This window comes from Ovis aries, chromosome 24 (genome assembly GCF_016772045.2).
Source record: "Ovis aries strain OAR_USU_Benz2616 breed Rambouillet chromosome 24, ARS-UI_Ramb_v3.0, whole genome shotgun sequence".
Classification (NCBI taxonomy): Eukaryota; Metazoa; Chordata; class Mammalia; order Artiodactyla; family Bovidae; genus Ovis; species Ovis aries.
Genome location: NC_056077.1, coordinates 35,053,595 through 35,081,581, shown reverse-complemented (window position 1 = coordinate 35,081,581; position 27,987 = coordinate 35,053,595). Strand labels below are relative to the sequence as shown.

At 46.5% G+C, this 27,987-nt stretch overlaps 1 protein-coding gene and 1 long non-coding RNA gene across 4 annotated transcripts in view; one reads left to right on the top strand and one right to left on the bottom strand.

The window, feature by feature from the left end:
- The window catches only part of PRKRIP1 (PRKR interacting protein 1), a 34,595-nt gene extending 7,484 nt beyond the window's left edge, over window positions 1–27,111 (top strand). Inside the window, exons 5-6 of one of the 3 annotated variants that reach the window (XR_009598299.1) lie at window positions 122–12,956; window positions 15,743–27,111. Coding sequence is in view for 2 of the 3 variants with exons in the window: in XM_060405619.1 (XP_060261602.1) it covers window positions 122–189; window positions 26,697–26,866 (238 nt within the window). In the remaining variant the exon portion in view is untranslated. The remainder of the gene's footprint in view (window positions 1–121; window positions 12,957–15,742) is intronic. The other 2 variants (XM_060405619.1, XM_060405620.1) reach the window with 2 other exon arrangements.
- Window positions 9,436–27,987, bottom strand: part of LOC121817827 (uncharacterized) — a 28,840-nt gene continuing 10,288 nt past the window's right edge. Inside the window, exon 2 of the long non-coding RNA XR_006057878.2 lies at window positions 9,436–20,302. This is a non-coding gene — a long non-coding RNA (uncharacterized LOC121817827). The remainder of the gene's footprint in view (window positions 20,303–27,987) is intronic.

Below are 27,987 nucleotides of genomic sequence, written 5' to 3'. Positions count from 1 at the left end.
TACTTTCATTTTATTGTAGCATTTGTGTAGTGTCTAAATCGCTGAAGGTTCTATAAGTAGATGTTTAGTTTCTAAAATATAAAATGGGTAGTTAAAGAATTAGTGTGTTTTACATTTGTAGCCAGAAGTTAAAAGAGAAGAAATTACTGGCAAAGAAGATGAAACTTGAACAGAAGAAGCAATGTGAAGGTGAGTGGTGCCCACTTTCCTTTTGTGACCCTTCTCAGGGCTGGTCACAGTGGTTGACCTGTCAAGAATGAGGTTTTAGAGTTTGGAGCTGGTTGGCTCTCCTCTGAAGAGATGAGGGCTTGTTTCTGTTAGTTTTGACTCATTTAATTTTCAAGTGTCAGAAAGGCAAGCTGGTTTAAGCCAAAAAGAAAAGATCCTGGCTCATGTTTAGTCCAGCACAGACCTCCTTTCAGGCCTGGCTTGTAAAGGAGCGCTGATGTTATTGGCATTGACTGTCTTTCTGTCCCCTGGCTCCCTGTCCTCAGGGGGGCTCATTTCCTCCTGATGGTTCTAAAGTAGCTGCAGCTGCTCCAGGCTGCACCCTGGCTCATTCTTGTCCAGTAGGAAAGTGTTTTTGTGTCTCTCTGGCTCTTATTGAGTCATTTAGCAAGTCAGTTAAGAATGCTTTTGGCTGCAAGAAATAGAAAACTCAACTAGCAGTAGTTAAGCAAAGAGGAGTTATTTTTTTCTCACGTAGCAAGAAATCTGGTAGTAGTGTGGTTGAGCAGGTCAGTACTATCAAGCTCAGCATCCCTGCCGTTCTTTTGACCTTGATCCTGGGGGCATGAGGTGGCTGCTGCAGTTCCTGGCATCATACTTAGGTTTAAAGCAGAAAGAAGAGGGAAAAGAAGTGGCACTTGTCTGGTTTTGTTTTTTTAACTGGAGAGCATATGATCCCCCAGAAGTGCCCATCAGGTATTACTTTATATCTCATTGGTCAGTACCAGGTCACTTGATGTCATCAGGCTAGATGAATAGAAAACAGAACTGTCACAACTATGCTTAACCTATCGTGATCCATCACTGGATGGATGGTACATTGCCACCCTAGACAGAATTGAGGTTTTGTTACAAGGAGTAGCAGGGGGCGAGTAATGTCTCAGTATTCCACAGGCCTCCCTACTTCTGAACCCATCACAAGGCCAGTGGTGCCAGTCACTCCTTTGGGAGCCCCTGGGCTAAGAATCAGAGAGAGGTCCCAGATGGGAAGGATCAAGGAGGCTAAGAGACCCAAAAAATGACAACTGATCACCACTTTACTGAATTGGGGGCTATACTATGATTGACTAGACACGTTTCCTGATTGGACAGTTGTGATTTTTGTTAAGATAAAATCAGACCTGTGTTGACATACTGAAATATGAGCAGCCCCTTCTAGGGCCAGTTTTCTTATGGGTTGTAAATGTACTATAATGGGCTTCCCTGGTGGCTCAGTTCATTAAGAATCCACCTGCAATGCAGAAGACCCAGGTTCAGTCCCTAGGTGGGGAAGATCCCCTGGAGAAGGAAATGCCAACCCACTCCAGTATTCTTGTCTGGAAAATCCCATGGACAGAGGAGCCTGGTGGGGTACAGTCCATGAGGTCACAGAGTCAGACAAGTTAGTGACTAAATCACCACCATGTGACACGCTATATATGACATGATTTTAGCCTGCTGCCCACCATTTCTGAGAAGTTATTTTACAGTGCCAAAATGTGATGGCTCGGACCTCACCCCTCAAGTAAACTGCCTCATCATGTCCCCTGTCCTTCCCCAGCCCCTACACACAGAGGAATGTGGGCATACTTGGTCCAAGGCCAGGAGGGTTGGGCACAGGTGCCTGTCTCATGTTCTGTTGAAGAAGGTACTATGGCTTGGACCCCAGTATATTGAGACATGAAAAGATCTCCTTGGCTCTGGGTAATCTGACCTTCCCTCCCCAGGACTTGCTGTTTTTGCTGCTTGTTGTCTTTACTGCTGTTTATGTGTTCAGTGAACTTCCTGAACTAACTAACTAAGCTTATATTCTTTGTTGTATGTGGCAGCTGAAGTCTTTGCTTGGTTAGCTTAGTGGTCAGCTGAAGATTAGAGATTTCCTGAAATGCTTTGAACCTGATACTTGCCAAGGGCCTATTCTGTGTGTGTTGGAGCATGTCCTCAGCATTCTGGCAGGCAGTTTACAGCTTTGCCTTAGCCTTCACCTTGCACAGAGCCTCAAGGTTAGCCAGAGGTGAGATTAGGGCCATTGCTTGTCTGTCTTAGACTTGTGCACAGCTGTGTACACGCATATAGCCTTCTGCTAAGTCAGTTCAGTTGTGTCTGACTCTGTGCAACCCCATAGATGGCAGCCCACCAGGCTGAATTCTTGCCTGAATTCTCCAGTGGGTTGCCATTTCCTTCTCCACTGCATGAAAGTGAAAAGTGAAAGTGAAGTGTCTCAGTCATGTCGAACTCTTAGCCTTCTAGATTACCAGCTTTTCCTCTTTTACTTTTGGTCAGTTTCTTGTTTGTTTCAACTGTTAACCACTGCCTCAGCCAGCTATGATGTTAAACAGTTGCCACTGATGGTTTCTGACAAATACCTTTAGGAAAGGCTGTTCTCACTGAGTCAGATTGAATGAAGACAAGCCTTGGGAGTGGAAGTTTCCAGGGAGCTGCCAGACAGGTCAAATATGGACAGTGCTCTGGGTATGGGACTTTGGAGGAACTCCCACCAGGGGCTACTTGTGGCTTTTCACAGCTACTGTGATTAGGAAGCTTTTGATTGAGAGGCTTCCTTGGATCTGGGGAGGAGGAATAGGGAAGAGGACAAGTTAAAACAACCACAAAACTTGCTGTTCTTACCAAAATTCAACCATTTTTAAAATCAAACCATCCAGGGAACATTTCTAGAGTTCTGAAAAAGTTGATTCTGACGATTGTTGTCAGTGTTCTCAACAACACTGCTACTTTTATGGAGAAGCAGATTTTAAGAGGTCCCTTCTGAAAGTGCTACCATCTGTGTAAATTTTAACCTACCTGTATTTGAAATATGTTTCCTTTAGATATCAGATACGTGGGTCATGTTTTTAATCCATTTTGACAGTCTCTGTATTTTTTGGTAATGTTTGGATTTTAGGGCTGCCACTTTGTTTAAATTCTCTTTTTTCGTTTGTTTGTTTCTGTTTCTCCTTTCCTGTCATCTTTTGGATTTATTTGAACATTATTCTATCCATTGTGTGTTTAACTATTTCCCTTTTTATAACCTTTTAGTTTTTCCTCTAGAGCTTACTCTGTTCATTCTGCTTTCAATCTACTTAGAATCAGCATTTCACCACTTTAAGTAGAATGTACACAGATCTCTTTAATCCCTATCTTACAGTTGTCTTAGGCATTATATCTCCATACACTGAAAACCCCTTCAGATAACGTTACTATTTTTTTTAAGTTGACATATAGTTGACTTGCAATATTATTTCAGTTTCAGTCGTACAACATAGTGACTTGACACTATCGTAGATTTTGCACCATAGTTGTTATAATATCTTTGGTTATATTTCCTACGCCATACATTCCATCGCTGTGACTAATTTATTATGTAACTGATCTTTTGTACCTCTTGGTATCCCTTCACCTGTTTTGCCCTTTTTTCCATCCTCCTCCTCTCTGGCACCCACTGGTTTTTTTCTGTATCAGTGGAGTCTGTTTCTGGTCTAAGCAGATTTAGATCCCACATATAAGTGAAAACATGCAGTATTTGTCTTTCTTCATCTGACTTATTTCACTTAGCATAATACCCTCTAGGTTCTTCCATGTTCTTGCAAATGGCAGGATTTCATTCCTTTTTTTATGGCTGAGTAACGTTCCTGTGTTTGTGTGTGGACACCTGTCAGTGGACAGGTGTCCGGTCTGCATTCTCTGTTCATCTGTCAGTGGACACCTAGGTTGCTTGTATGTGTGTGCACGCGAGCATGCGCAGACATTTTCTTCATTCATCTCTCAGTGGACACCTAGGTTGCTTCCATATCTTGGCTTTGTAAGTAATGCTACATTGAACGTTGGGATGCATGTATCATTTTGAACTAGCGTTTTCATTTTCTTCAGATAAATACCCAGAAGTGAAATTGCTGGGTCATGTTCTGTTTTTATGAAGCAGAGCTATTTTTATTACTATCTTTTATTTTCAATCATCAAATATATTTCAGACTCAAGAGGAGAATAGTCTTGAATTGTGACCAGATAGTTGCCATTTCTGTTGCTTTTTCTTTGTTCCTCAGGTTCCAGACTTCTTTCTGTCAGTCTGTCTTTCTGTCCTCTTTCCCTTGTGTCAGAACTCCCTGTAAGCCATTCATTGAGAATAGGTCTGCTGGCTTTGAATTATCTTAGCTGTTCTTCATGGGTGTCTGTCTTTGTTTCACCCTTGTTCCCATGGGGACATTCTCCCTGGATAAGAATACTGGGTTGGCAGGTGTTTATTTCAGTACTTTCGAAATGCTGCTCCATTTCTAATTTTTTTTTTTAAATAGTTATTCAGATTGTTTTCCTATCATTGTTTTTTCCTGGCTGCTTTCAATATCTTTAGGTGTCAGGAATTTGATTACGATGTGTTTGACATGTATTTCCTTGGATTTGTCCAGGAGTTGCGTTTTGTTTTTTTTTTTTTTTTTTCTTTTCAGGAGTTGCGTTTAGAGTTCACTGAGCTATGTGAGTCATTGGTAAGCACGTGTCTTTGTCAAATTTGGGATTTTTTCCCAATCTTTTTTTTTTTTTTTTTTTTGCTTTGTTCATATTGGATAGTTCCTGTTGATCTGACCTTGAGCTGCCTGTTCCCTGTGTCATTTCCAATCCACTATTGAGTCAATCCAGTGAATTACGTTTTTCAGAGAATTTTTATTTCCATTCGATTCTTTATACTTTTTCTTTGCTGCAATTTTGTTTCAAGATTCTTCACTCTTCTTGGAAAAATATTTCAGTGGGTACTTTGAAATGTTTGGTAGTTCCAGCATCTGGGTTATCTTGACATTAGCATTTGTTGATTGTCTTCCCCCGTTCAAGTTGAGATTTTCCTGATTCTCCACATACCGAGTAATTTTCTGTGGATCCTCGACATTTTGAATCTTATGAGACTCTGATCTTGCTGATGTTTGTTTTAGCAGACAGTCATCCTGGTTGTGTTCAGGACACAGATTCTGATCGGCCTCCTGTGGATTGTGGCTCCAGGATCCAGGGTTTTTAAAGCTTTAGCTGTGCTCTCCAGATGTGTCCTGCGGGTGCCACCCAGTGGCCAGTCAGGGTTGAGTTGAGTTCGGTTCTCAAAGTGCTCGGCAGGATGATTAGGGCCAGATTCATGCATGTCCTGTCAGGGCGACCCCAGGAGTTCATAAACAACTTTATGATGTCTCTTCTAATCTCTCGGTGATCTCCCTGGTAGTTCTGGTTCCCTGGAGGTCCCCTTTTCAGATCTCCAGCCAGAAAGTCGGGGCTCTAGTTACCTACTCTGCCACATGCTTCGTACAGTTGCCCCTGCATCCAGGGCTGTGGTGGGAGGACGAGGAAGAAAAGTAACAGTTTGCCTGGCCGTCTCAGGACCACGGCTCCTCTGATCAGAGAGAAAGGCCCCCCTCCTTCCAGTTTTTGTGCAGCAAGCCCCCATTGCCACCACAGTCACTGTGGCCCTCCTGATGCTGGCAGAGCGAGAAAAGACAGAAGCGTTTCCCCTCCCTCTGAACATTGGGAACGCAGCTTCTTACTCCTTGAACTGGAACTCGAAGGCTTCTCTCCAAACTCTGTGCCCAGTCTCCACTTCTGTGTATTGGGTCGCCCCGAGTCCAGGCCGAGGGATACTGGAGAGAAGAAAGGAAGAAACAGGAAATGCGGTATTGTTCCAGTGGCACTTTGTATTCCGGTCTCTTCTCCCATGCTGCTTACCTTTCAGAGTCCATGCATTCTGTCCTGGTGCTACACGCAGTGTTCAGTGGAGAAACAGTCAAATGGGCTTCCTCTGCGTTACCTGGAACCCACCCTCCACTTGTTTTGGGAGTGTGGTTTTTTCTTTTTTGGTTGTGCTGGGTCTTCGTTGCTGTGCATGAGCTTTCTCAAGTTGCAGTCAATGGGGACAGACCTCCAGTTGCGGTGCACAGGCTTCTCACCGTGGTGGTTTCTCTTATGGTGGGCGGGCTCAGTAGCTGCGGCTGCAGGCTCCGGAGCACAGGCTCAGGAGTTGTGGTGTGTGAGCTTAGTTGCTCTGCAGCTTGTGTTGTCTTCCTGGCCCAGGGATCTAACCAGTGTCCCCTGCAGGCAGGGCGGACTCTTAACCGCTAGACCACCAGGGAAGCCCTATTTGGTTTTGTTTTTTTTTTCACTTTATTTTACTTTACAATACTGTATTGGTTTTGCCATACATTGACATGAATCCACCACAGGTGTACATGCATTCCCAAACATGAACCCCCCTCCCACCTCCCTCCCCACAACATCCCTCTGGGTCATCCCTGTGCACCAGCCCCAAGCATGCTGTATCCTGCATCGGACATAGACTGGCGATTCGATTCTTACATGATAGTATACATGTTTCAATGCCATTCTCCCAAATCATCCCACCCTCTCCCTCTCCCTCTGAGTCCAAAAGTCCACTATACACATCTGTGTCTTTTTTGCTGTCTTGTATACAGGGTCATCATTGCCATCTTTCTAAATTCCATATATGTGTTAGTATACTGTATTGGTGTTTTTCTTTCTGGCTTACTTGTTTTTGAATCCACTTACAGGACTTGACATTTAGCTTTTGCACGTTTCAGCTTGGTGTTACTGGCTCTGTTGGTTCAGGTCTCCACAGTCCTTTTGAATTCTGATTCTGGGATTCGGCACGTTACTATGTCTTTCTGATGTTGTGATGGGCAGGTTTCATAAACGTGACCCCTTTCTGTCATTGGTAAAAATGCTGAGCCAGCCAGACTGGGCCAGGGAGCTCCATCTAGGCTGGCATGGACCTGTTCACTGAAACCCTGGGTGGAGTTATTCTCCAGCCAAGAATCAGCCAGATTCCCTCTTCTTAAATCTGACCCACAGAAGTGAGATAGAAAACTGAGAGGTCACTCGAGGTCATGGAGTAAGCATGGAATCCATAGGGTCTTAGCTCAGTGCTCTCTGGCTCACCTTGACCTCAAGCATCTCTTTGAGCAGATTTTTTTTCCCCCCTTAAAATGTAAAATGATAAGCTCTTTCTAGATCTGAAATTCTGCAACTTGGTATCTTTGCCACACGCCTTGCTGTAATGAAGATAGCATCTTTGGGGTGTGGTGGGGAGGAGTTCCCTCCCCTGTAAATCCAAGAACCCTTTTGGAACAAGAAACGGAGGTTACTTTGCTCTGAGTTTGTATTTATTGAACCTGTGATGGGTCTGCGGAATCAGTAACTTTTTAGTAATCAGTTACAGAATTGGAGAGAGGTGGCAGTATCCCAGAGCCGAGATTTCTTAACCTCCTTTCTCGCCGCTCTCTCACCACGCAGTTTCCAGTCCCTTTTCTTTCATTTGCCCGAGGCTAAGAGTCTAAGAGAGGATGGATTGCACACAGGGTGTCTGCCCTGATTAAAATGGCCCTGGGTCTCCCCCTGTCCTGAGCTCCCGTTCTATCAGAAGGATAAATGTCTTCACCCACGTCGCATTGTAGTGGTGCAGTGTTTTTTCAGACTGAGGACTGTGATCCTTTACTTACTGGGGCATGAAGTTAGCTTAGAAGTTACAGATTTTTTTTTTTTTTCCAAACATGCATAAGACAGACTAGGAAACATCAGAAAGCCTCATCTCCTGGAGTAACTATTTAGTGAAATTTTCTTTCGGCTTCCAGGTAGGCTGTGGGCCGCAGTCAGGCTTGAAACTCACTGTTACAATACGTGAGCCCCGCTCTTCCTGTGCAGTTCACACCTGTACATATTTTTGAAACGATGAGTAAAAATGCACGGCTGTATATGCTTCTCACCGAACGAGCAGGGCGGAGTGTTCTGGGGATAACTTCCTAAAGGCGGTTGTGTGCCTTTCCTGCACCTCTCAGTTCCTTGCTTGTTTTCCATTTTGTGAGCAGGAAAGGATTTCGAGGTGGTTGGAATTAATAAATCTAATGTGGTGATACTCAGTTCCGCCACAAGGTGGCTTCAGTGCGCCTCTGGGTTCTGGATGGACTTGGAGCTAAAGCGCTTGAGCTTCTTGGCTCCTCTCCAATCAGTGGTGACGGGCAGCTGGCTAGGAGTTCCGGTTCTGTTGCTGGGAGGAAAATATCCCGGCTTGTTGTCTGTGCCGGTCCAGCAGTTCAGTGAAGTGAGACTTGTCAGAATGATACCACAGGATGGCGTTAAGCCAGTCTGGATTATTAAAGCCTTGAATCCTCAAACAGTATATTCTAACACCAGTGTTAATTGTGACCCTGGCTCACCTACCAGAGACACCTTAAGATGATGTGTTGCTAAGTACATCCAGGGCGTTTTCTCCAGGGTTGGAGTCGGGGAGAAGCAGGTGAGGGAGATAAAGTGGTATAGACTTTCACTTACAAAATAAATGAGGCACAGCTGTGAAATGTGTAGTGTGGGGAGTATCATCAGTAACGTTAATATCTTTGTATGGTGTCAGATGACAGCTGGACTTATCGTGGTGATCATTTTGAAACATACAGAAATAGTGAATCACTATGTTGTATACCAGGAACTAATATAGTACTGATACTTCGAAAACATTCCTAGGAAAAGAGATCCGATTTGTGGCTGCAGAGGTCAGGAGAAAGGGGAATTAGATGAAGGTAGTCAAAAGGAACAAACTTCTGGTTACACAGTGAATAAGTACTGAGGATGTAATATACAACATGATAAAGATAATACTACTATACATTATAAATGAAAGTTAACAGACTTCTCTGCAAAAGGAAAAAAATTTTTTTTCTATTTCTTTAACATTATTGAGAGACGGATGTTCACCGAACCTGTTGTGATTATTTCAAAACTGGGGTGGGAGGAGCAGTTTATCAGCCTCAGCACCGTGGACACTCTGGGCCAGATGGCTCTTTGTTGTGAGGAACGATATCCTGTTCACTGTAGGATATTTAAGAGCATCTTGGCTTCTACCCCCTAGATGCCAGCAGCACCCACCCTCCTTTCCGTCATTGACAAAAAGAAATGTCTCCAGACCTTTGCTGAGTGTTTTCCTCATGGGGGAGAGGGACAGAAGCGTCTCAAGTTAATACAACTCCTGTTTCAGCTGGTATCTGGTGTTGGGAAGACGCTCAGTTTGTTTTGGATCGAACTGTTTGAGTGCCACGTACTCTCTATATTGGGAAACCATGCGTATCCTTTGTGTCTTCTGAGAGTAAAGGTAATACAGGATCATTTCAGAAGTGTTTAGAATACAGGAAAGGAAAAAAGTTAAAAATAAAAAATTATCCGTAATTCTTACTTTAAAAAATCACTTTAACATTCTCATGATGTTTATTTAAATTTTAATATTTATCATATAAACTTATTTACATAATATCATATTTATAGTTGTCCTTTTATCATATAACATTGTATCACAAATATTTTCCCATGTTCTTATAATTCCATTGTGCAGGGAAGGATTTTTTTTTTTCCAGTCTGTTCATTCATCTATTGTCTTGGGTTTTTGTTTGTTTTGTTTTTATTAAAGTTAACATCAGCTTCAATAACACTCAGTGGCATTTTACCTAGTATTCTTACAGTCTTGTGAATAAAATCTCAGATACCTAGATTTTAAAACAGTCTGTAAACAGTAGTGTAAGAGTAGTGGGAAAAGGTCAAGTATCATCATCCTAATAGATCACCTTTCTTTCTGTCCATCTTCTTCTCTTTTGTTTGTTTATTTGACTTGTTGGGTCTTAGTTGCGACATGCGGGATCCTTCATGGCAGCGCAGGTTCAGCACTTGCGCTGCTGGTGCTTAGTTGCCCTGAGGTGTGTGGGATCTTCGTTCCCTAACGAAGGATGAGACCCGCGTCCCCCGCATGGCAAGGCGGACTCCCAGCCACTGGACCACCAGGGACGTCCCTGTCCATTTTGTTTAATCTCACCATGTGAACATATCATCTGTATGTAGTTATAATTGTAGTGTATGAACGTGTTTCCACTTGCTTACTGTTATTTAACATTATAAGCACTTCTGGTCCTTCACAACCTTTTCAGTGACTGATCATATCCAGCAATTGACATGCCATGATATACCTAACTCTTTCCCTTTGTTAGACTTTAGACTGATTCCAGTTTTTCTCTTCTTTAGAAGATATTTTAGTGAATTTATGGACCTGTCTCCCTTCCCCCTTTCTGGGTAAAATTCCAGCAGTGGCAATTATTAGATCACAGAATATAAAGAGAGTTTTTGGCTCTTGAAATGTATTGCCAGTTTCTTTCCAAAGAAGTAGTACCAGTTTCTACAGCCATCAGCGATGTGCAATGGTGTGCATTTTACCATATTTTTAAAAAAACGTACAAAACTATGGATCCAGTTCTGGCAGGACGGGTAGCAGCCTCCATGCTCTTCCCACCCACCCTGAACAGCCTCCAGAGCTCTCTCCAGAGCAGGCTGGAGTGCCATTTGTTCTCCTGCAGTTCCCTGATGGCTCAGACAGTACAGGGTCCGCCTGCAAAGCCAGAGACCTGGGTTCAGTCCCTGGTCTGGGAAGATTCCCTGGAGAAGGAAATGGCAACCCACTGCAGTACTCTTGCCTGGAAAATCCCACGGATGGAGGAGCCTGGCAGGCCCCAGTCCATGGGGTCACAAAGAGTCGGACAGGACTGAGTGGCCTCACTCTTACTTGTAACAGTCCTTAGCATTTATTGAACATTTACTATGTAGCCCCAGTTCTAAGTGCTCTGAGGTAGTAACAAAATCCTCACAGCAGCCCTACGGCTATCCCCATTTTACAGTTGAGGGGCCTGAGGGACCAAGCAGTAATGGGCGCCCACAGAGCGCGCAGCTAATCCCACACAGTGTCTCCCCACTGGCCTTGCGCTGACCCCCGAGGTGACTGCTTGAACCCTAGCCAGCAGCCCTACATGCCCACCCTTTCCCGTCTCCCCACCCTTGTTCTCTGACCTTGGCTCCCTTCCACGTGTCCTCTGCTCACCGAACTTCTGTCACCGTCCTCCCACCTCTGCTCCTGCGCAGGTCTCTGTGCTCTCTTTCTCATGCTCCCAACTCCCCGTCTGCCCAGAAAGCTTCTGCTCATCTTGCACCTTTCTCTCCTTGTAAGACCTTTCCCACTGTTCCTCCCCACCCGTCTCCCACTTTGCTCCCGCAGGGTTTGGTTACGGAATCTGCTAAATCACATAGTGTGTTTATTCAGTCGCAGTCTCGGTTCCCTGAGGGTAGGCAGTGTCTTTTAAAAATAATAATAATAATCTTGGTTTTAGAATGATTTTAGATTTACAGAAACACTCCGAAGGTAGTATAGTACCAAGAATTCCCATGTGCCCAGTTTCCCCTGTTGTTAAGATCTTAAGTTAACGTGGCTCATCCATCACAGCTCACGAACCGGTCTTGATGCGCGTAGCAGCTGAAGCCCATACTCTGTTGCCTTACTTTTTACCTGGTGCCTTTTTCTTGTTCCAGGATCCCATGCAGGGTGTCACATTACATTTAATCATCACGTAGCCTTCGGCTCCTGTGTGATGACAGTTCCCCAGACTTTGTTTTGATGACCTTGAGAGTTTCAAGGGTCGGGTGTTCCATAGAATGTCCCTCAGTTGGGATTTGTCTGACGTTTTTCTCATGAGTTAGTTATTTGGAGGAAGAAGACCACAGAGATAAGGTTCCATTCTCACGTCAGGGCTGGATGCTTATCAGGAGGACTTGTCACCGTTGATGCTGCCCCTGATGCCCTCCTCAGGCAGAGCTCGTCAGGGTCCTCTACTGGATGGCGACTCTTTGCTTCCCCTTCCCACGCTGCACCCCTTGGAAAGAAGTCACCCTGCACGACCCACACATAAGGGGTGGGGGTTCCGCAGCCCCTCCACGAGGGCAGAGGCACTGCATCAGCTGTTTGAAACTCTTCCGCATGGATTTGTCTGGTCCTCATTTTCTTTGTAACTGTGGACTCTGAGATGCTTATTTTGTACTCTTAAGTTTAATCCAATACTACTTTATTTTCTTGCTCTGATTGTTCCAGCTTTGGCCACTGGGGGCTCTTTTATATGGTTCCTGTCCCTTTCACAGACTCCCATCATTGGTGGAGTTTGGGGGCTTTGTTTTGTTTGCAACAGCACTTTCTTACTTCTTGGTACTACAAGGTAGTCCGGACTTGTCTTACGTATTTTCAGCGCCTAACCTAGGATTCAGCCATGCTTCTGAATCCCGTTTCTTTTTATTGGAGAATGAAATAAGTTTGTTGAAGAGCCAAACGACTGCATTGGGTCCCAGTTGTGCCCAGATTCCTAAGTTTCTCGTCTTGGAGAGAGACACTTCTAGACTCCGACAGCCTGTCTCCTGCGTGCAGGAACCAGTTGTGTTTAGAGCTTGTCAGTCACAAGCAGTGCTTTGAGCTCTCCTCAGTCAGCCAGCATCTCGGGCATCCAGACACCACATTCCCCAGACACCCAGATTAATGAGTGTTTTACTGGGTTTTTCCCTCCAGCAATTAACAAAAGTTTAACAAAAGTGTTCAGTAATAAAACGTACACAACCCAGTTTTTATCGTAAAATGCAGGGGAGGGGGCATGTGGACACCGCTGAGCCTCTGATGCGCACAGCCATCGTTCGCACCGGTCCCGGCTGTGACGGGATGATGTCTCCTCGCGCTGCCACCACTCCGCTGTGGTTCTCTTGCCCACCAGCAGCCATCTCCACACGCTCACCTATCACAAGATTCATAAAGGACCAGATCCCCACAGCCTTCCTTGGACATGTCTGCCACCATTTATTTTCAGCAGTAGCTTCTTGTCCATTCATCTCTTCAACTCAGGAGGCTGAGCCTTGCTCATGCTATCTACTCGGTGAGCTCAAAGACGTCTCTAACTGTCCATTCCCTTTAAGATCAGAATTCAAGATGAAAGTCTGTGCACTTGTCCTGCCTGTTCAGACCTCTTTGGATGTGGTTGGTGGTTCTCAGGCTTGAGGCTGGCCTGTGATGACTAAGTTACAGAACAAAACAAAGTATCAGCAGTTGCACCCTGGGAGCGCAGGTTCTAGAGCAGAGCTCCCCAGCTGGTGAATGGGGAATGGTGTACACGTGGCAGAGCCCCCGAGCGCCTTGCCTTCAGGGTGGAGACTGAGTGCCCACGACCTCAGACCAGTGCTCAGGGAGCGCTGCCCGAGGAGTCCAGGGAGCTCAGAGCTGTGCGCCTGGTCCCTCTCTAGTTTTTCACTTGGTCTCTGCATAGCATGTTTTTTCTTTCTTTCTCCCCTTCCCTGCCCCCACCTTTTTTTTTTTTTTAACAATTTTGGTAAAATACACATAACACAAGATTTACCATCAGTACAGTTCAGTGATGCTAAATACATTCAGATTATTGTACAACCATTATCACCGTCATCTACTCCCGTAACTCTCTTCATTTTCCTGTGTCTTTGAAACAGCAGTTCCCCACTCCCCGCTCCTCCCAGCGCCTGGCAGCCACCCGTCTCCTTTTCCATCTCCGAATCTGGGGCTCTCAGGGCCTCCTGTAACAGACAGCATAGAGCGTTCATCCTGTGACTCCCGTTTGACTCAGCATAGTGTCCTCAGGGTTCACCCCTGGTGCAGCCCCCGTCAGGGCTTTTTTCCTTTTTCAGGCCGAATCACTGCACTGTGTGACTAGGCCACGTCCTCCATGTCCACTCAGCATGCTCGTCGTCGCTGCATGCCCCTCATTTTTCTTCCTTTGTACGGAGCGTGATAGAGTCACAGTGTGTGTTAGAGTCGGGTGTACAGCAGAGGTTCAGTTGCACATATGTCCTTTTCCAGATTCTTTTCTCATCGAGGTTATGTGTTTATCTCGGCTGCCCCGACCTGCTGCTCTGTGTGGGCTTTCTCTAGCTGTGGAGAGGGGACTCCCGTGGCGGTGGTTCTCGTGCTGTGGAGCGGCGGCTCTAGGTGCACGGGCTTCAGGAGTTGTGCTCTGGGGCATGTGGGATCCTCCCCGATCAGGGAGCAGACCTGTGTCCCCTGCACTGGCAGGCAGATTCTTATCCACTGCGCCATCAGGGAAGCCCTCATACAGGTCATTGCAGAGTGCTGAGTAGAGTTCCCTGCGCTGTCCAGCAGGGCCGTGTTGACTGTCTGTTCTATATGTAGCAGTGTGTGTATGCAATTGATCCCTCCCCGACAGAATCCCCACACCATACGTTTGTTTTCTGAGTCTGTTGCTGTTTAGTAAAAAGCTTGTTTGTGTCATTTTTTGGTTCCACGTGTAAGTGATGCCATGGATGTTTGTCTTAGTTGACCATCTCAGTCCGTCCACGTTGCTGCAGAGGGCTGTTTCTCGTTCTTTTCTATGACTGTCACCTCAAGTTTCTCTTGTCTCCATTTCCCTTTGCGTTTTTGCAGGCAAGGTAGGCAGAGGCTTGGAAGTCACATAGTCCAGGTTGGAATCCTAGGTCCTGGTTTTACTGATTGGGAGACCTTGATTAGCAAGTTACTTAACCTCTCTGAGCTTGATTCCTCGTGTGTAAAATGGATATAGAGGAGTGTTACTCATCTCATAGACCATTGTTAGAATTAAACAAGAGGGTATAGACGTGCAGAGACTTCACACAGCGCCTGGCATGTGATAGGTGTGCTGCAAATCTTAGCCACTAAAACATGCTCATCATTTGTACTTTCTCATTCTCGTTAGCATGAGGTTAAGGAGGAGGAAAATCCTAAGGAATTAAATCGTAGGGATGATTTCAACCCCTTGCCGTGAATACTCTTTAGTGTCCCAGCCAGTGGTGATAATAGACTGTGCTGTGCCCTGGGCACCCCCAGGCCTTGAAGCTCTTTGGTCCTGTGATGAGATGGCAGCAGTAGCCAAGCTCTGGGTGCTTGTGGGCGCTGGAATGAGTTCCTGCACTCCTGCAGGAGGCACCCACCGTGCCCACTTGGCATCATCAGGGAGCTGGAGGACAGCTGCGGGCTCCGCGGGCTCTGGCTCCGCCTCCGCCTCGTCCTGGCTCTCGCCCACTGCCCTGCTGCAAGAAGAGGGGGAGCAGGAGGAGTCGGGAACAAGTTGTCTTGGTGCTCTGCTCTCGGTCTGCTCGGCGGCACTGTGGGTACTGGCAGACACGCCAGGGAAGACAATGGGATTCGGAGGCGCACATGGAGTGTCGGCGGGAGGCTTTCTGGGTCTGTGGGAAGAGCTGGGAGCTGACATGTTTGCTGTGGCCGGGGCCCTCTGCTGCGTGGTTTTTGAAAGTCCCTTTGCAGACGGGGCGAGAGCAGGGACGTGAGCAGGTGTAGTCAGCCTCGTTCAATGGCAAAGGGCGGCTGGGGGCATTGCCTTGCCAAGACAATGGACTGGGGAGGGGACCACATATAAAAAAGCAGTGAGGCCCGATTTCTGGGGTGTCAGGATCTCGTGTGGGCTGGACCCTCTTAGAGGGATGATGTCCACCGCCCCAGCAGTGGTAGGTCGGTTCTGGGACTGGCCATTTATTCCCGGGGTGGTCTTGGGGGCTGATGGGCGTGAGGACCTCTCCAGCTCCTCATTTGTCCAGTCCAGGGACAGCTGGCGCCTGGGTTTTCTCTAGCAGTCCATTCTCAGGGAACCCGGTTCTCCGGGTGGATGTGTGTATCGCTGATCCAAATGCCATGTGATTGCAGGATCCAGTGAGACCCAGGAGCAGCCATCCAGTGGCTCCGAGGAGGCGTCTGGGACGGAGGACGAGGAGGAGGACGCGCCCAGCTTCGTCACGGGGCGATGACAGGGCTGGCCCCACAGCTGTCTGAGCCTGGCCCGTCCTGGGCCCGGGGCTCCGAACGCCCTCCACAAAGCCTCATGAGAGACGCGGTGGGAGCCCCGCTGCAGGCAGGACTCGGCTGGCAGGGAGAGGACTGGCCTCCAGGACGCTCGAGGGCACTGCTGAGCGGGGTTCATTAATGTCCTCGTTGAAAGAGGGGAACCTGAGGCCTGCTCTCACATAAGTGGACAGTGACGAGCTCGGGGCTGGTTTCTGTGAAATGAATGTTTGTTTAGTAAAGAACAGAAAAACTCCAGGTTTTGCTCGGACCTGAGACATGCTGATTACAGAAGCTGCAGAGAGGCTGTGACACGACTCGACAGGGAAGGGGCTGGTCCCAGACTCAGAGGAAGCGGCCTCGGCTCTGGAAGGAGCCCTCACTGCAGGGCCTGGGGCCTCCGTTTCCTTCAGCTGAGGATGCAGACTGCGCCCCAGGACTCGTCTCCCTCCGTGCATCCCACCAGCTGCAGAGGGAGGCCTGGGACTGAACCCGGGGCGGAGCCGGCAGAGAGGACCTTGGCGTGTGAGGAGGACTGCAGAAAACCAACTGGTATAGAAAGTCAGCAGGAAGAGGAGCCAGGCTGGGCTGGGCCAGCGCAGGCTGCCTGCGGGACCCCACTGGGCCACAGGTGACACTGGCCAAAAGCTATATTTTCTTCGAGAGGGGAAAAGGGATCTAAGCGGAAAACGGAAGGTGACTGAGGGCAGCCTCTCAGGTCAGCGGGAGAGACAGAGTTTCTAACTAGAGCCTTCCATTATGGTTTTTGGTATCCCCGAGTTTCTAGGTCTATCTTGTGCCTTTTATAGAAAGTTTGATAGAATTAAGGAGATAGTGGTTTCCAGTGAAGGAAAACGAGGAAACATCTTATGTTTCTTGATTTCCCTGGCTCCATCCTGAGCCATGTGATAGCTGTGATAACGTCTGTCTTTCCACAGTTTAAGTCACAGGAATTTTCTTTCCCAGGAAGCTGAAATGGAAAGTCAGCCCTCTTAAATCAGCACACAGCCTGTCCATTTTGAAAGTGGTGTGTCTCTTTCATTAGGAGCTGACCGGTTAGTTCTGTGTCTTCCTATCTTTGAACTGTTGGTTTCCTTTGTCCCCTCAAAGTGTGTGTGTCAGAGCTCGTGCTTCAAGCCTAGAGCCCTGGGATTGAGTTCTGGCCCTCCATCTGATGGGACAGAGAACTCCGGGCAAGTCCCTGCCCGGTGAGCCCAGCCAGGAGCTCGGAGCTTCCGCGGCAGATGTGTGCCGGGCAGGTGGGCAGATGACAAGACTGGGTGCTTGTTTTTACCTTTACTGGATGTCAGAAGACGCTGCTTAAGGAGATGTCCTCCAGGAGTTCCTGGTGACGTGCAGTGGGCTTTTAGTGCCTTAGGTTGAATGACTCGCAGGCTTTCTGTTACCAACCGGAAACTTGGATCCATTCTCCCAATCCACTCGGCAGAACCAGGCGAGTGACACCACACTTGGTGTTACCACAGCCCAGTTCACTGCAGGGCAGCAAGAAAGGAGAACAGGCCAGCTGGTGCTCAAAAGCCCAAAAGACCGCGAGGGAGAGGGGCACAGGGTGTGGGATCAGCTCATGTACGGTTCTGATTGGTTGATGGTGAGTAACTGGGTGATGTTTGAGGACTCTCAGCTTTCTGGTTCCTGCCCATCTGGGGTCTACGTTGCTGGTGGTCAGCGGCCAGGTAACTTTTTTCACCTGGTGGGAAATCTTAATACCTGCAAAACAACTCAAGGGTGTGGTTCAAGATACTACTTCTAGCCCTTGAGGAGGAACTAGAGGGCCTTGACTCTGAGCGGCTGAATTATTTTTGTCTTTCTTGACTGCTTTCCTGTGTTTCTTCATTTTCTGATTTGTAATTTGTGCAAGAATGTGGGAGAAAGGCATTGACTTTCATTTTCAAATTCTTTTCATTTTTAAAAGAATTTTCAAGTTGCTTGGTGCCAGTCCTTTGTATTATGAAAACATTACCTCTCTGATGGCTTTGTCACAGCACCTGGACAAACGCTTGAAAATCAGACACAGTACAATGAGGATAGAGATCCAAACACACCTGCCGTATACCCAGAGTCTGTTATAGATGGCAACCAGGAAAATCAGTTTTGGAGTGAGTCATTTTTATATAAATTCTGTAACCAAGGAGTCTTTTGAACTAACTCTATTTATTTGGGTTTCAGCTTCTCCAGGGCTATTTTTTAAAATATATATGTATATAACAGGAGCTGTTGGCCACTGCACGTCATTTTTGTGGTTAAAATGTAAAGCAGTTTTATCATCTGGTACTTTTCTGCCCAAAGAATCTAGCGCCTTCTGCTGGGAAGCTACAGCCTGAGCTGTCTTGCTGATTACTGCAGGAAGTCCCCTACATGCAAACCTGCATGTTTCGAACTTGGAAAGATGTAAATATGTTCCATCCAGCTCAGGTGTGAGTGAAGCTGCGCCTGCCCTCCATCTCCCATTGCTGACGGTCCTTCAGCTCTACTGTCTCCCTCCTCCAGTCAGTAACTCTTCTTAGCTGCTCACTCAGTGCCAGCTGTTATATGACTGTACTTTTCAAGGTACTGTACTGTAAGGTTAAAAATGGTTTTTCTGTTTCTGTATTGTGGCGAGAGCAGGAACCTAGCACAGTACTGTAGAGCGGCTGTGTCGGTTAGGCACCTAGACTAACTTTGTTGGACTTAAGAACTCATTTATATGTAGGGGACTCCCTGTATTCCTAAACAGACACACTTCATGGCAGCTGAGTGTGTCCTTGAGTCTGATACAGTTCAGAAAGTTCAGGTTCTCAGTAACGCAGGAACGTGTCTGAACCCATGTCCATAATAGGCACCCAGGTCCATACTGAATGCCTGAACTACAGTTACGTCATTCTGATTTTGTACATACATTCTTTAAAGTAGATTATACAGTGCATGTTTGATACACTGTAACAGCCTGTATATGCCAAAATAACTTCTCTATACTTTGGTATGTGAAAGTTGCCATTATTTTCCTCCTTGTTTGCAAATCTTTCAGGAGAAAGCATTGATGATTCAAAATACTTGTCCCTCAATGCCAGGCCTCCTTTTATATATATATTTACATGTAAACATATAAAAATATTAAATATATTATGAGAAAAATTAAACATAGTGAACAAGCTCACAGGTATGCTAATTTTATAGGCTATACATTATCATTTATACCAGATTGTCACACAAACACTGTTCATATGCTTTTAGAGTTACAGTTAAAAGCAAGTGGTGATAAATGTCACGAGTACTCAACCTGACAAGAGAATTTTCTGTCTTGAACATTGGAGTCAGAAGTATGATTAGAAATAAAACTTCCTGTTTTGATAGGGAGACAAACATTTGGCGGCCAGTTCAGTTGAATCACGGTGATCTTACAGACCCGGTTCAGGTTCTTGGGTTAGCTGTCTACACTGCGGTTGTCTTTCTCTCATCCTGGTGTCAGTGTTTTTGGAGGTCAGCAGTCCTTTCTATAGACCAGTCCAGTGCAGAAGCCCTTAAGTGGGAAATAATTCACTCAAGAGTCGGTTTCTTTCAGTTTCCACTGAGCTACTAAATGCCTGATAGGTCTTCCATTTAGGTTGGAGAGAGTCTTAATAAATGATGTCTCTTCCAGTATGTAAATCTCCTGGTTGTGGATCATGGGGCATCTGATCTTAATCCGAAGACAGATCACTGTGATCAGCTTCAGAAACAAGCTTGGGATATTCCTTTAAAACTTAGACTTTATAACATAACAACAAGGTCATCTTTGAGGTAGATAATACAACCACCTCAGCATATACAAAACCTCAGTAACCACAAAGGTATGTTATCAAAACATAATCATTCTAAATTATCCTTTGTGGCTCAGGTGGTAAAGAATCTCCCTGCAACGTGGGACACCTGGTTTCAATCCCTAGGTCAGGAAGATCCTCTGGAGAGGGAAATGGCAACCCACTCCAGTATTCTTGCCTGGAGAATTCCATGGACACTACAGTCCATGGGATTGCAGAGTAGGAAACGAGTGAGCAACTAACACTGCCAAATTAAGTCGTTTTGATAAACTTGGCCTGATTATTTACCTAAGTGTAATTGATCGTATAGACTCTTTAAAATCTGTTGTGCCAGAATTTTTCCTAAGGAATATCAAATTTAACTTTTTAAAAAGATTTCCTTATGTCTAGAAGATACAGACTAAAAATTGTTATAACTATACTCATCAGTTAACTCAGTCCCATGTAACTAATCCTTGATCTTGTTAACAGTCTGATGAAACCATCAGGGTTTCCATTAGAATTAATTTCTTACCCAGTTCGTCAGTGTGATCTGGAAGTTATCAGAACCTTGCGCTTGCCAGAAAGTCCTTTCTGTGAGCCTTCTTAAAGATGAAGCATTTTTGCAAAAGCATCAGTGAAATATCACCTATGAATGACAAGGGACTTGAAAAGGCGCAGTTAAGGATATGATTACTGTGCAGCTGACAAGCCGAACCAAGTTGCTGGGACATACAGTATTTCAACAGCTTACTGACCAGAGACGTCCTAATACGTCTTTTGTTGTCTGAACACTATTGATCAGACATTTCCACGTTCACTGACATAACGAATTGCTGGCCAGAGGCATTAGTTCCTGCAAAAATTCCCCAGTCAGTAATGTGTTAACAAGAATTAAGACTGATAACAATACCATTCAATTAGGATTGATAACATCTAGTTTCTAGAACACTTAATGACATTTACCCATACAATGTTACTTAAGGCTTATCATCACTCATTTGATAATGCTTCTCATGTAGTTTTAACACATTAACTTATAGCAGTTGAAATAAGTTTCACTTGATTTTAAAAGGCTTTTCCATTTCCTTTCAGTTCAGGTTCTACCTATTAAGCTAAAACCATAGTCTCAGACAGTGTGAGCTGTGTTTGCATTTAAAGGAAATGGAAGTTACAATTTCGGCTTTGTACCTAGGAAAACTTTTGCTCTCAGGGTCGGAATTTTGAAAAATTTTATCAAGCTGGATTTCTCTAACTGCATATGCAAAAAGGAAACAATTAGAATGTCAAGAGTTTTATCTTGGCCATTTTTCTCCGAAGTCTAAACATTGTGTCCACATGGTGTTACACCGAAGTCATCTTTGTTTTCATAGAGATCTGGCTGAAAGTTTCCCAGTTTTGTAAGACACCCTAGGAGACTACAAGAGGCAAGAGAGCTCTCATTTCTTTTCTTTTCAAAGAGCTGGTATTATCAGAAACAGATCAGAACCAGCAACCCAGTGCTCAGAGGCCCCTCAGATCATAGTTCCCAGCACAAGGATGGGAGATTTCCTATCTGTTGTTCCAGAGAAGGGTAACGCCAGCCAGCCTTAAGTTTAATGAGGAGTTTCCCAAGTGGCCCACGCAGTTCAGGGTGGTTGAGGGATTCCTCAGCCCGGAAGGGAAGGCTCCACTTAGAGCAGCATTGTGCTCAAAACCAGATGACCAAGTCCTGTGCTTCCCCCCCGCCCGCCACACCAAGGAGGACAAATTCCAGCCACAGGAACCCAGTAGGGGAGATACCCTGGTGTGATCGCACGCAGAGTCCCACTGCTCACCAGTCACGTCTCCCAGACCAGAACCGGAGCCTCGTGTCCTTCACCACAAAACCGAACTGCTGTGGGCCAAGGACGCCGAGTCGGCAGTCAGCACTCAGAGTTGTCCCGGCGACTCAGCTGCTTAGACGGCTGCTGGACTAGATCCGAGAGCTACAGCCGGCCAGGGGCTGACGTGCCCCTCGGTGCGACAACACAGTAACTGCTCCAGCAACCCCACTCCTGGGCGTATACCCAGACTCAACTGTCATTTAAAAAGGTACACTCACCGCTATGCTCGCAGCAGTACTCACAGTAGCCAAGACATGGAAACAAGTGGAATGACCATCGACAGATCGTTGGGTAAAGGTGCACATATATACAGTGGAAAGCTACTCGGCCACACAAAATGAAGTCATGCCATCTGCAGCAACACGGATCCAGCTAGAGATGGCCACACTAAGTGAAGTCAGAGACGGGGACTCCCCTGACAGTCCAGCGGCTAACTCTGCTCCCAGTTCAGTGAGTGCCGCAAAAAAGAATTGTGTGTGTGTAATACGACAGAAACCCACCTGCGGGACAGAATCTCGCACAGAACAGACTGCTGGTTATGGGGGAGGGGGTGTTGGGAGAGGGGTGGAGTGGGAGGTTGAGGTCAGCAGATGGAAGTTTTTATATTTAGAATAGAAAAGGTCCTACTGTATGGCACAGAGCTATATTCAATATCCTATGATGAACCATAATGGAAAATATTAATGTGTATATATGCACACAGACACACACATATATAGCTGAATCACTTTGCTGTACAGCAGTAAATCTATACACAAGAGGCCGTCCCCAAGAAGCTCCCCCAACCCCCGAGTCCTGCTCAGTTTCATTTCTTCAGAAATGAAAAATGTTTAGAAACAGGGAACAATTAGGTGTCATCAGTGAGGAGGAAGAGAGACCCACCCCCACCCCCCCCAAAAAAAAAGGATCAATGCCCTTTGTGACAGTTATCAACCAGGATCATTTTGCCCAACATGCAGCAGCCAAACTGCTGAGATGCCAGGGTTTGCAGCAAAGAGGGTTTATTCACAGGGCAGTCGAGCAACAAGACAGAACAAGTCTCAGGTTCACCTGGAAGGGGAAGGGCTCCTGGTGTTCATGGTGTAAAGAAGCAAGGCAGCCTGAGGCGTGGGGGTAGAGGGGATGGGGAATTGGAGACAGCTGTGACAGCTGTCGTTCTGTGCAGGTATAACTAAGCTACAGGCCTCTGCACGTTCAAAAGTGGGTCTGCTTACAGCACCATCTGAGGGTTACCCTTCGAGCTCAGAAGGTCACCAGGTGGACACACGGGCCGGCCCATTTGGAGAGTCACTGGTCCTATCCAGCCTTAGCCAGCTCAGCTCAAACTAGACACAGCTGACTCCAAGCCCCTGGGAAACAACCGACAAACACCGTTTAGGCTATGTGCTTCTTGTTGACACACTGGTCTCAGAACAAATGACCCTGAGGGATGCAGGCAGAGGAAATGGATCTGACTGATAATTACCCTCAGTTTCCTTCCCCCATGTCTTCTGATGATTCCTCAATCTTGAGAGTGGAGGGGGCGATGACAGATTTACAGAGCTGTGTTAGCCCTCTGCCTCTTATCAGAGATCGCGCGTGCTCGCTCAGTCGTGTCCAGCTCTGTGACCCCATGGACTGCAGCCTGCCGGGCTCCTCTGCCCTTGGGATTCTCCAGGCAAGAACACTGGAGTGGGTTGCCATTTCCTCCTCCAAGGGATCTTCCCAGCCCAGGGATTGAACCCACATCTCCTGCATTGGCAGACGGACTCTTTACCACTGAGCCACCTGGGAAGCCGCCCTCTTAACAGCACAATGTTGTACATCAACTGTACTTCAATTAAAAGTTTTTTTAAAAAGCATAGGGCTAACAAGGGCTTGAAGAATGCAGCTGTTGAGTGCTCACTTAAACATTCACTTGTTCCCAGTTTCCAGTGAGCACTCTGATCCCAATAAACAGATAACCACCTCTGTACCAACTGTCACGGGCCCAAGACTGATAATCAAAATGGCAGACAAAGACCAGCTCTGAGGGGGACACACACATTGTTAAAATTTAGGCCCCGGATCTCATCTAGGACACGGTCAAGCCACGGAATCAGTATCTTAACTCCTTACATACTGGAGAGTCCCAATCATTAGCAGTTTGGCTGAAACACTTAGATACTAAATAGAAAGGAACATAGGCTGGAAAAATATGTATGTTTTCTATTCTCACCTAACAGAACCTTGACAGGTAGAAAATGATTATCTTTTTTTTAAATCTGAGGTCACAAGGATGAAATTTCAGCTTAGACAAGGAAAAACAGGACAGGAAATTCTGTTGATTAGACTAATCAGATGTATCACATCGGAAGTCACAGTTAAGGACAGCTGAAAAATTAATGACAGGCAGGACAAGAGGTAGGCATCATTACATACAGAAAAAGATTTTGGGTGAAATTTCCAACAGCTTGGACAAAGGTCTGTGTAGTCAAAGCTATGGTTTCCAGTAGTCATGTATGGATGTGAGAGTTGGACCATAAAGAAGGCTGAGCACCAAAGAATTGATGCTTTTGAACTGTGATGTTGGAGAAGACTCTTGAGAGTCCCTTGGACTGCAAGAAGATCCAACCAGTCCATCCTGAAGGAAATGAGTCCTGAATATTCATTGGAAGGACTGATGCTGAAGCTCCAATACTTTAGCCACCTGATGTGAAGAGCTGACTCATTAGAAAAGACCCTAACGCTGGGAAAAACCGAAGGCAGGAGGAGAAGGGGACGACAGGATGAGATGGTTGGATGGCATCACTGAGTCAATGGACATGAGTTTGAGCAAGCTCTGGGAAATGGTGAAGGACAGAGAAGCCTGGCGTGCTGCAGTTCATGGCATCACAAAGAGTTGGATACGACTGACCAACTGAACACCACCACCACCAGGACTTCCCTGGTGGTCCAATGGTTAGGAAACTGCCTGCCAATCTAGGGGACAAGGGCTCCATCGATGTTCTGGGAGGATTTCACATGCCAGGGGCAACTCAGCCCTCGAGCGGTAACGACTGAGCCCACACTCCATGACTCCTGAAGTCAGAGCCTCTGCTCTGCAACGAAAGAAGCCACTGCAATAAGCAGCCCTCACGCCACAACTAGACAAAACGTGAGCCAGCACCGGAGATCATGCACAGCCACAGGTACTAAAGGAGCAAGCAGGAAAGACATCCGGCAGCTAGAGAGAGTGCCTGCTTTTGCCCAACTTTGAGAAGTCCTAATCACTGAATTGTCTTTCCAAGCCTTAATTTCTTTCTTTCCATTCTGAAAGGCTGCTTAAGATCTGTTCGGAGTTCACCTGCCCACTGGGAGGAATCAGTGTAGGGGACCTGGAACCAGCCAAAGCTTGGGTGATCTCTGTCGACAGTTCTCCAGAGTATGGTTTCCACTTCCCATCGTGCTCCGCACAGGGATGTTGCTAGTGATCCAGTGGCTTAAGACTCCAAGTCCCAATGCAGGAGGCCCAAGTCCAATCACTAGTAGGGGACTAGATCCCACATGCTGCAACTAAGACCTAGCACAGCCAAATAAATAATATATATTTTTTAAGTTGTAGATCCAAACGCTTCAGAACCCAGCCATTCTCAGGAATCCCCACAACTGTCTCCTGATAGTGGGAACTGCAAGCCCAGCTAGAGATTCCCTTCTGTCAAGGGACAAGACTCTGTCCTTGTGAGAGTTCAAAACCCAAGTGGTCAACAGAGGGCAGAGAACTATGCCTTTTCCTCAGACACCTTACAGCTTCATTCAACCATGAAGTTCAAAGTCAGAACTGTATTCTGGTCTCAGGCGTCCTTTGTCTTACATGCAATCAAATGGTACCATCCACATACTAGAGTGGGGCTCCCTCTTTTAGTTCAAGGGCCTTCAAATCTTTAGCCAGGATTTCTACAGATACCGTGCAGGAATTTTTAAGTCCCTGAGAACTTCCTGTCCAGCAGAACGGTTGTTTAACTCTTGTATCTAGATCTTTCCATTAAAAGCAAACAATTCTTGAGATTCAAATCTCAAGGGCATGCAAGCACACACACACACACACACACAGCATTCTTCAAATCCAGTAAGTAAACCAACAGAAACCTCGTGTGAGCAGAGCAGTGACGAGAATGTATGCGTAAGGGACTGGTGGGCAAGTATCTTCTCCAATTTGATTAACTGCCTGTGAGTCATGCACAAACCAGTCTTCATCTGTGCTCAGGTTCTAGACAGTAAAATGGGATTTCCCTGGTAGCTCAGATGGTAAACAGCCCCCCTGCAATGTAGGAGGCCCAGGTTTGATCCCTGGGTCCGGAAGATCCCCTGCAGAAGGAAATGGGAATGCACACTAGTATTCTTGCCTGGAAATCCCACGGACAGAGGAGCCTGGAGGATCACAGTCCAGGGGTCGCAAAGAGTCAGACACGACTTAGTGATAAACAAAAACAACGACTGGAGTGTGAGGTGACTCAGGGACACATTAAGTCGTATTCCGGGAGGGCTGTTAGCAGGGACTGAATTCCGTGTTGCACTGCTCCTTTAGTGGGCCGGTTCTGTAACAATATACAGTAACAGTCGACTGCACATAAGGTATTTCATCCCGGTGTTTCTTCCCATTACAGAACAAATCTAGTTGCAAATTTGTAACATAACTTAAGGATACATTTTTAGGCCCAGAGTCCAAAGGATATCTTGGCACATACAAACAGACCAGAAATAAGACCAAAGACCAGAGCCCTGGGCGTCCAACCCAGGTATGGAGTACCTGAGCTGCTGGGACCTTTTATACTTTTTTACCAAAATTCTGCTGACCCTATGATCTTTGTCCCCCATGTCCCCTCCTGCCTTTTGTGGAAAAACTTGAGTCAAAGACTAAGTTTAATCAGAGAGGTAAGAAAATGTAGAAGCAAAAAAAAGAGTCAAAGGAAACCAAATAACCATAATTTAGTCATATGTTAAGGACCCCTAGTTCCTTCTCAAGAGCTACAGAGAATATTCTTACAGATGCTGAAACCCCCATCACGTGGAAGAAGTTAGCTACGTGATGACCAGCCTGTAGCCTTGACATGCCTGTGCGCTCACCCCTCAGTTGTGGCCAACTCTTGGCAAGCTCCGGGACTGTAGCCCACCAGGCTCCTCTGCCCATGGAATTTTCCAGGCAAGAATACTGGAGTGGGTTGCCTTTTCCTTCTCCAGGGGGATCCTTCCTGACCCAGGAATCGAACGTGCATGTCCTGCCTGTCCTGCATTGGCAGGCAGGTTCTTTACCCCTGCATCACCCGGGAGGTCCCATGGCTGTGACAAAAGCTACTGCAGTTTCAAGAACTGGCCTCGAGGAAGTGGGAAGAAGCCGACCCTGGAACTGAAGACCAACTGTACTTAAAACAATCAAGATAACGCTGGTCAGACCGCCGCGTGGCCAACTGCAGGGTGACTCTCAGAGCTGACTGTGCTGTTTCTGCATGGACCCCCCTCCCTCAGTCTATAAAAGCTCTTGGCCCCGGATTGTCGGGGCGGGGGTGGAGGGGGAGTTGTCTTTTGGACAAGCATCTGCCCTGCCTCCTCTCTATACACTGGCATCCAAAATAAAGCAAACTTTCCTTTCCACCAACCTGGTTTCTTTTTATTGGCTTTTGAGCAGCGGGCCCTGGTTTCCATTACACTGCCAGGTGGACCTCTGCCCCTTCCCTCCTCAACCCCCACCCACCCAGTCTGGCCAGGAAAGCCAAACAAGCTAGGTAAAGGTGTGTTCAGTCGCTCAGTCGTGTCTGAGCCCGCCACCCCACAGAGGACAGCACACCAGGCCTCCCTGTCCATCACCAACTCCCAGAACTTACTCAGACTCATGTCCATCGAGTCAGTGATGCCATCCAACCGTTTCATCCTCTGTTGTCCCCTTCTCCTCCTGCCTTCAATCTTTCCCGGCATCAGGGTCTTTTCCAGAGTCAGTTCCTCGCATCAGGTGGCCAAAGTATTAGGAACTGCAGCTTCAACATCAGTCCTTCCAAGTAACACCCAGGACTGATCTCCTTTAGGATGGACTGGTTGGATCTCCTTGCAGTCCAAGGGACTCTCAAGAGTCTTCTCCAACACCACAGTTCAAAAGCATCAATTCTTCGGCACTCAGCTTTCTTTATAGTCCAACTCTCACACCCATACGTGACTACTGGAGAAACCATAGCTTTGACTAGACAGACCTTTGTTGGCAAAGTAATGTCTCTGCTTTTTGATATGCTGTCTAGGTTGATTATAGGTTTCCTTCCAAGAAGCAAGTGTCTTTTAATTTCATGGCTGCAGTCACCATCTGCAGTGATTTTGGAGCCCAAGAAAACAAAGTATGTCACTGTTTCCACTGTTTCCCCATCTATCTGCCATGAAGTGATGGGACCGAGTGCCATGATCTTAGTTTTCCAAATGTTGAGTTTTAAGCCAGCTTTTTCATTCTCCTCTTTCACTTTCATCAAGAGGCTCTTTAGTTCCTCTTCAC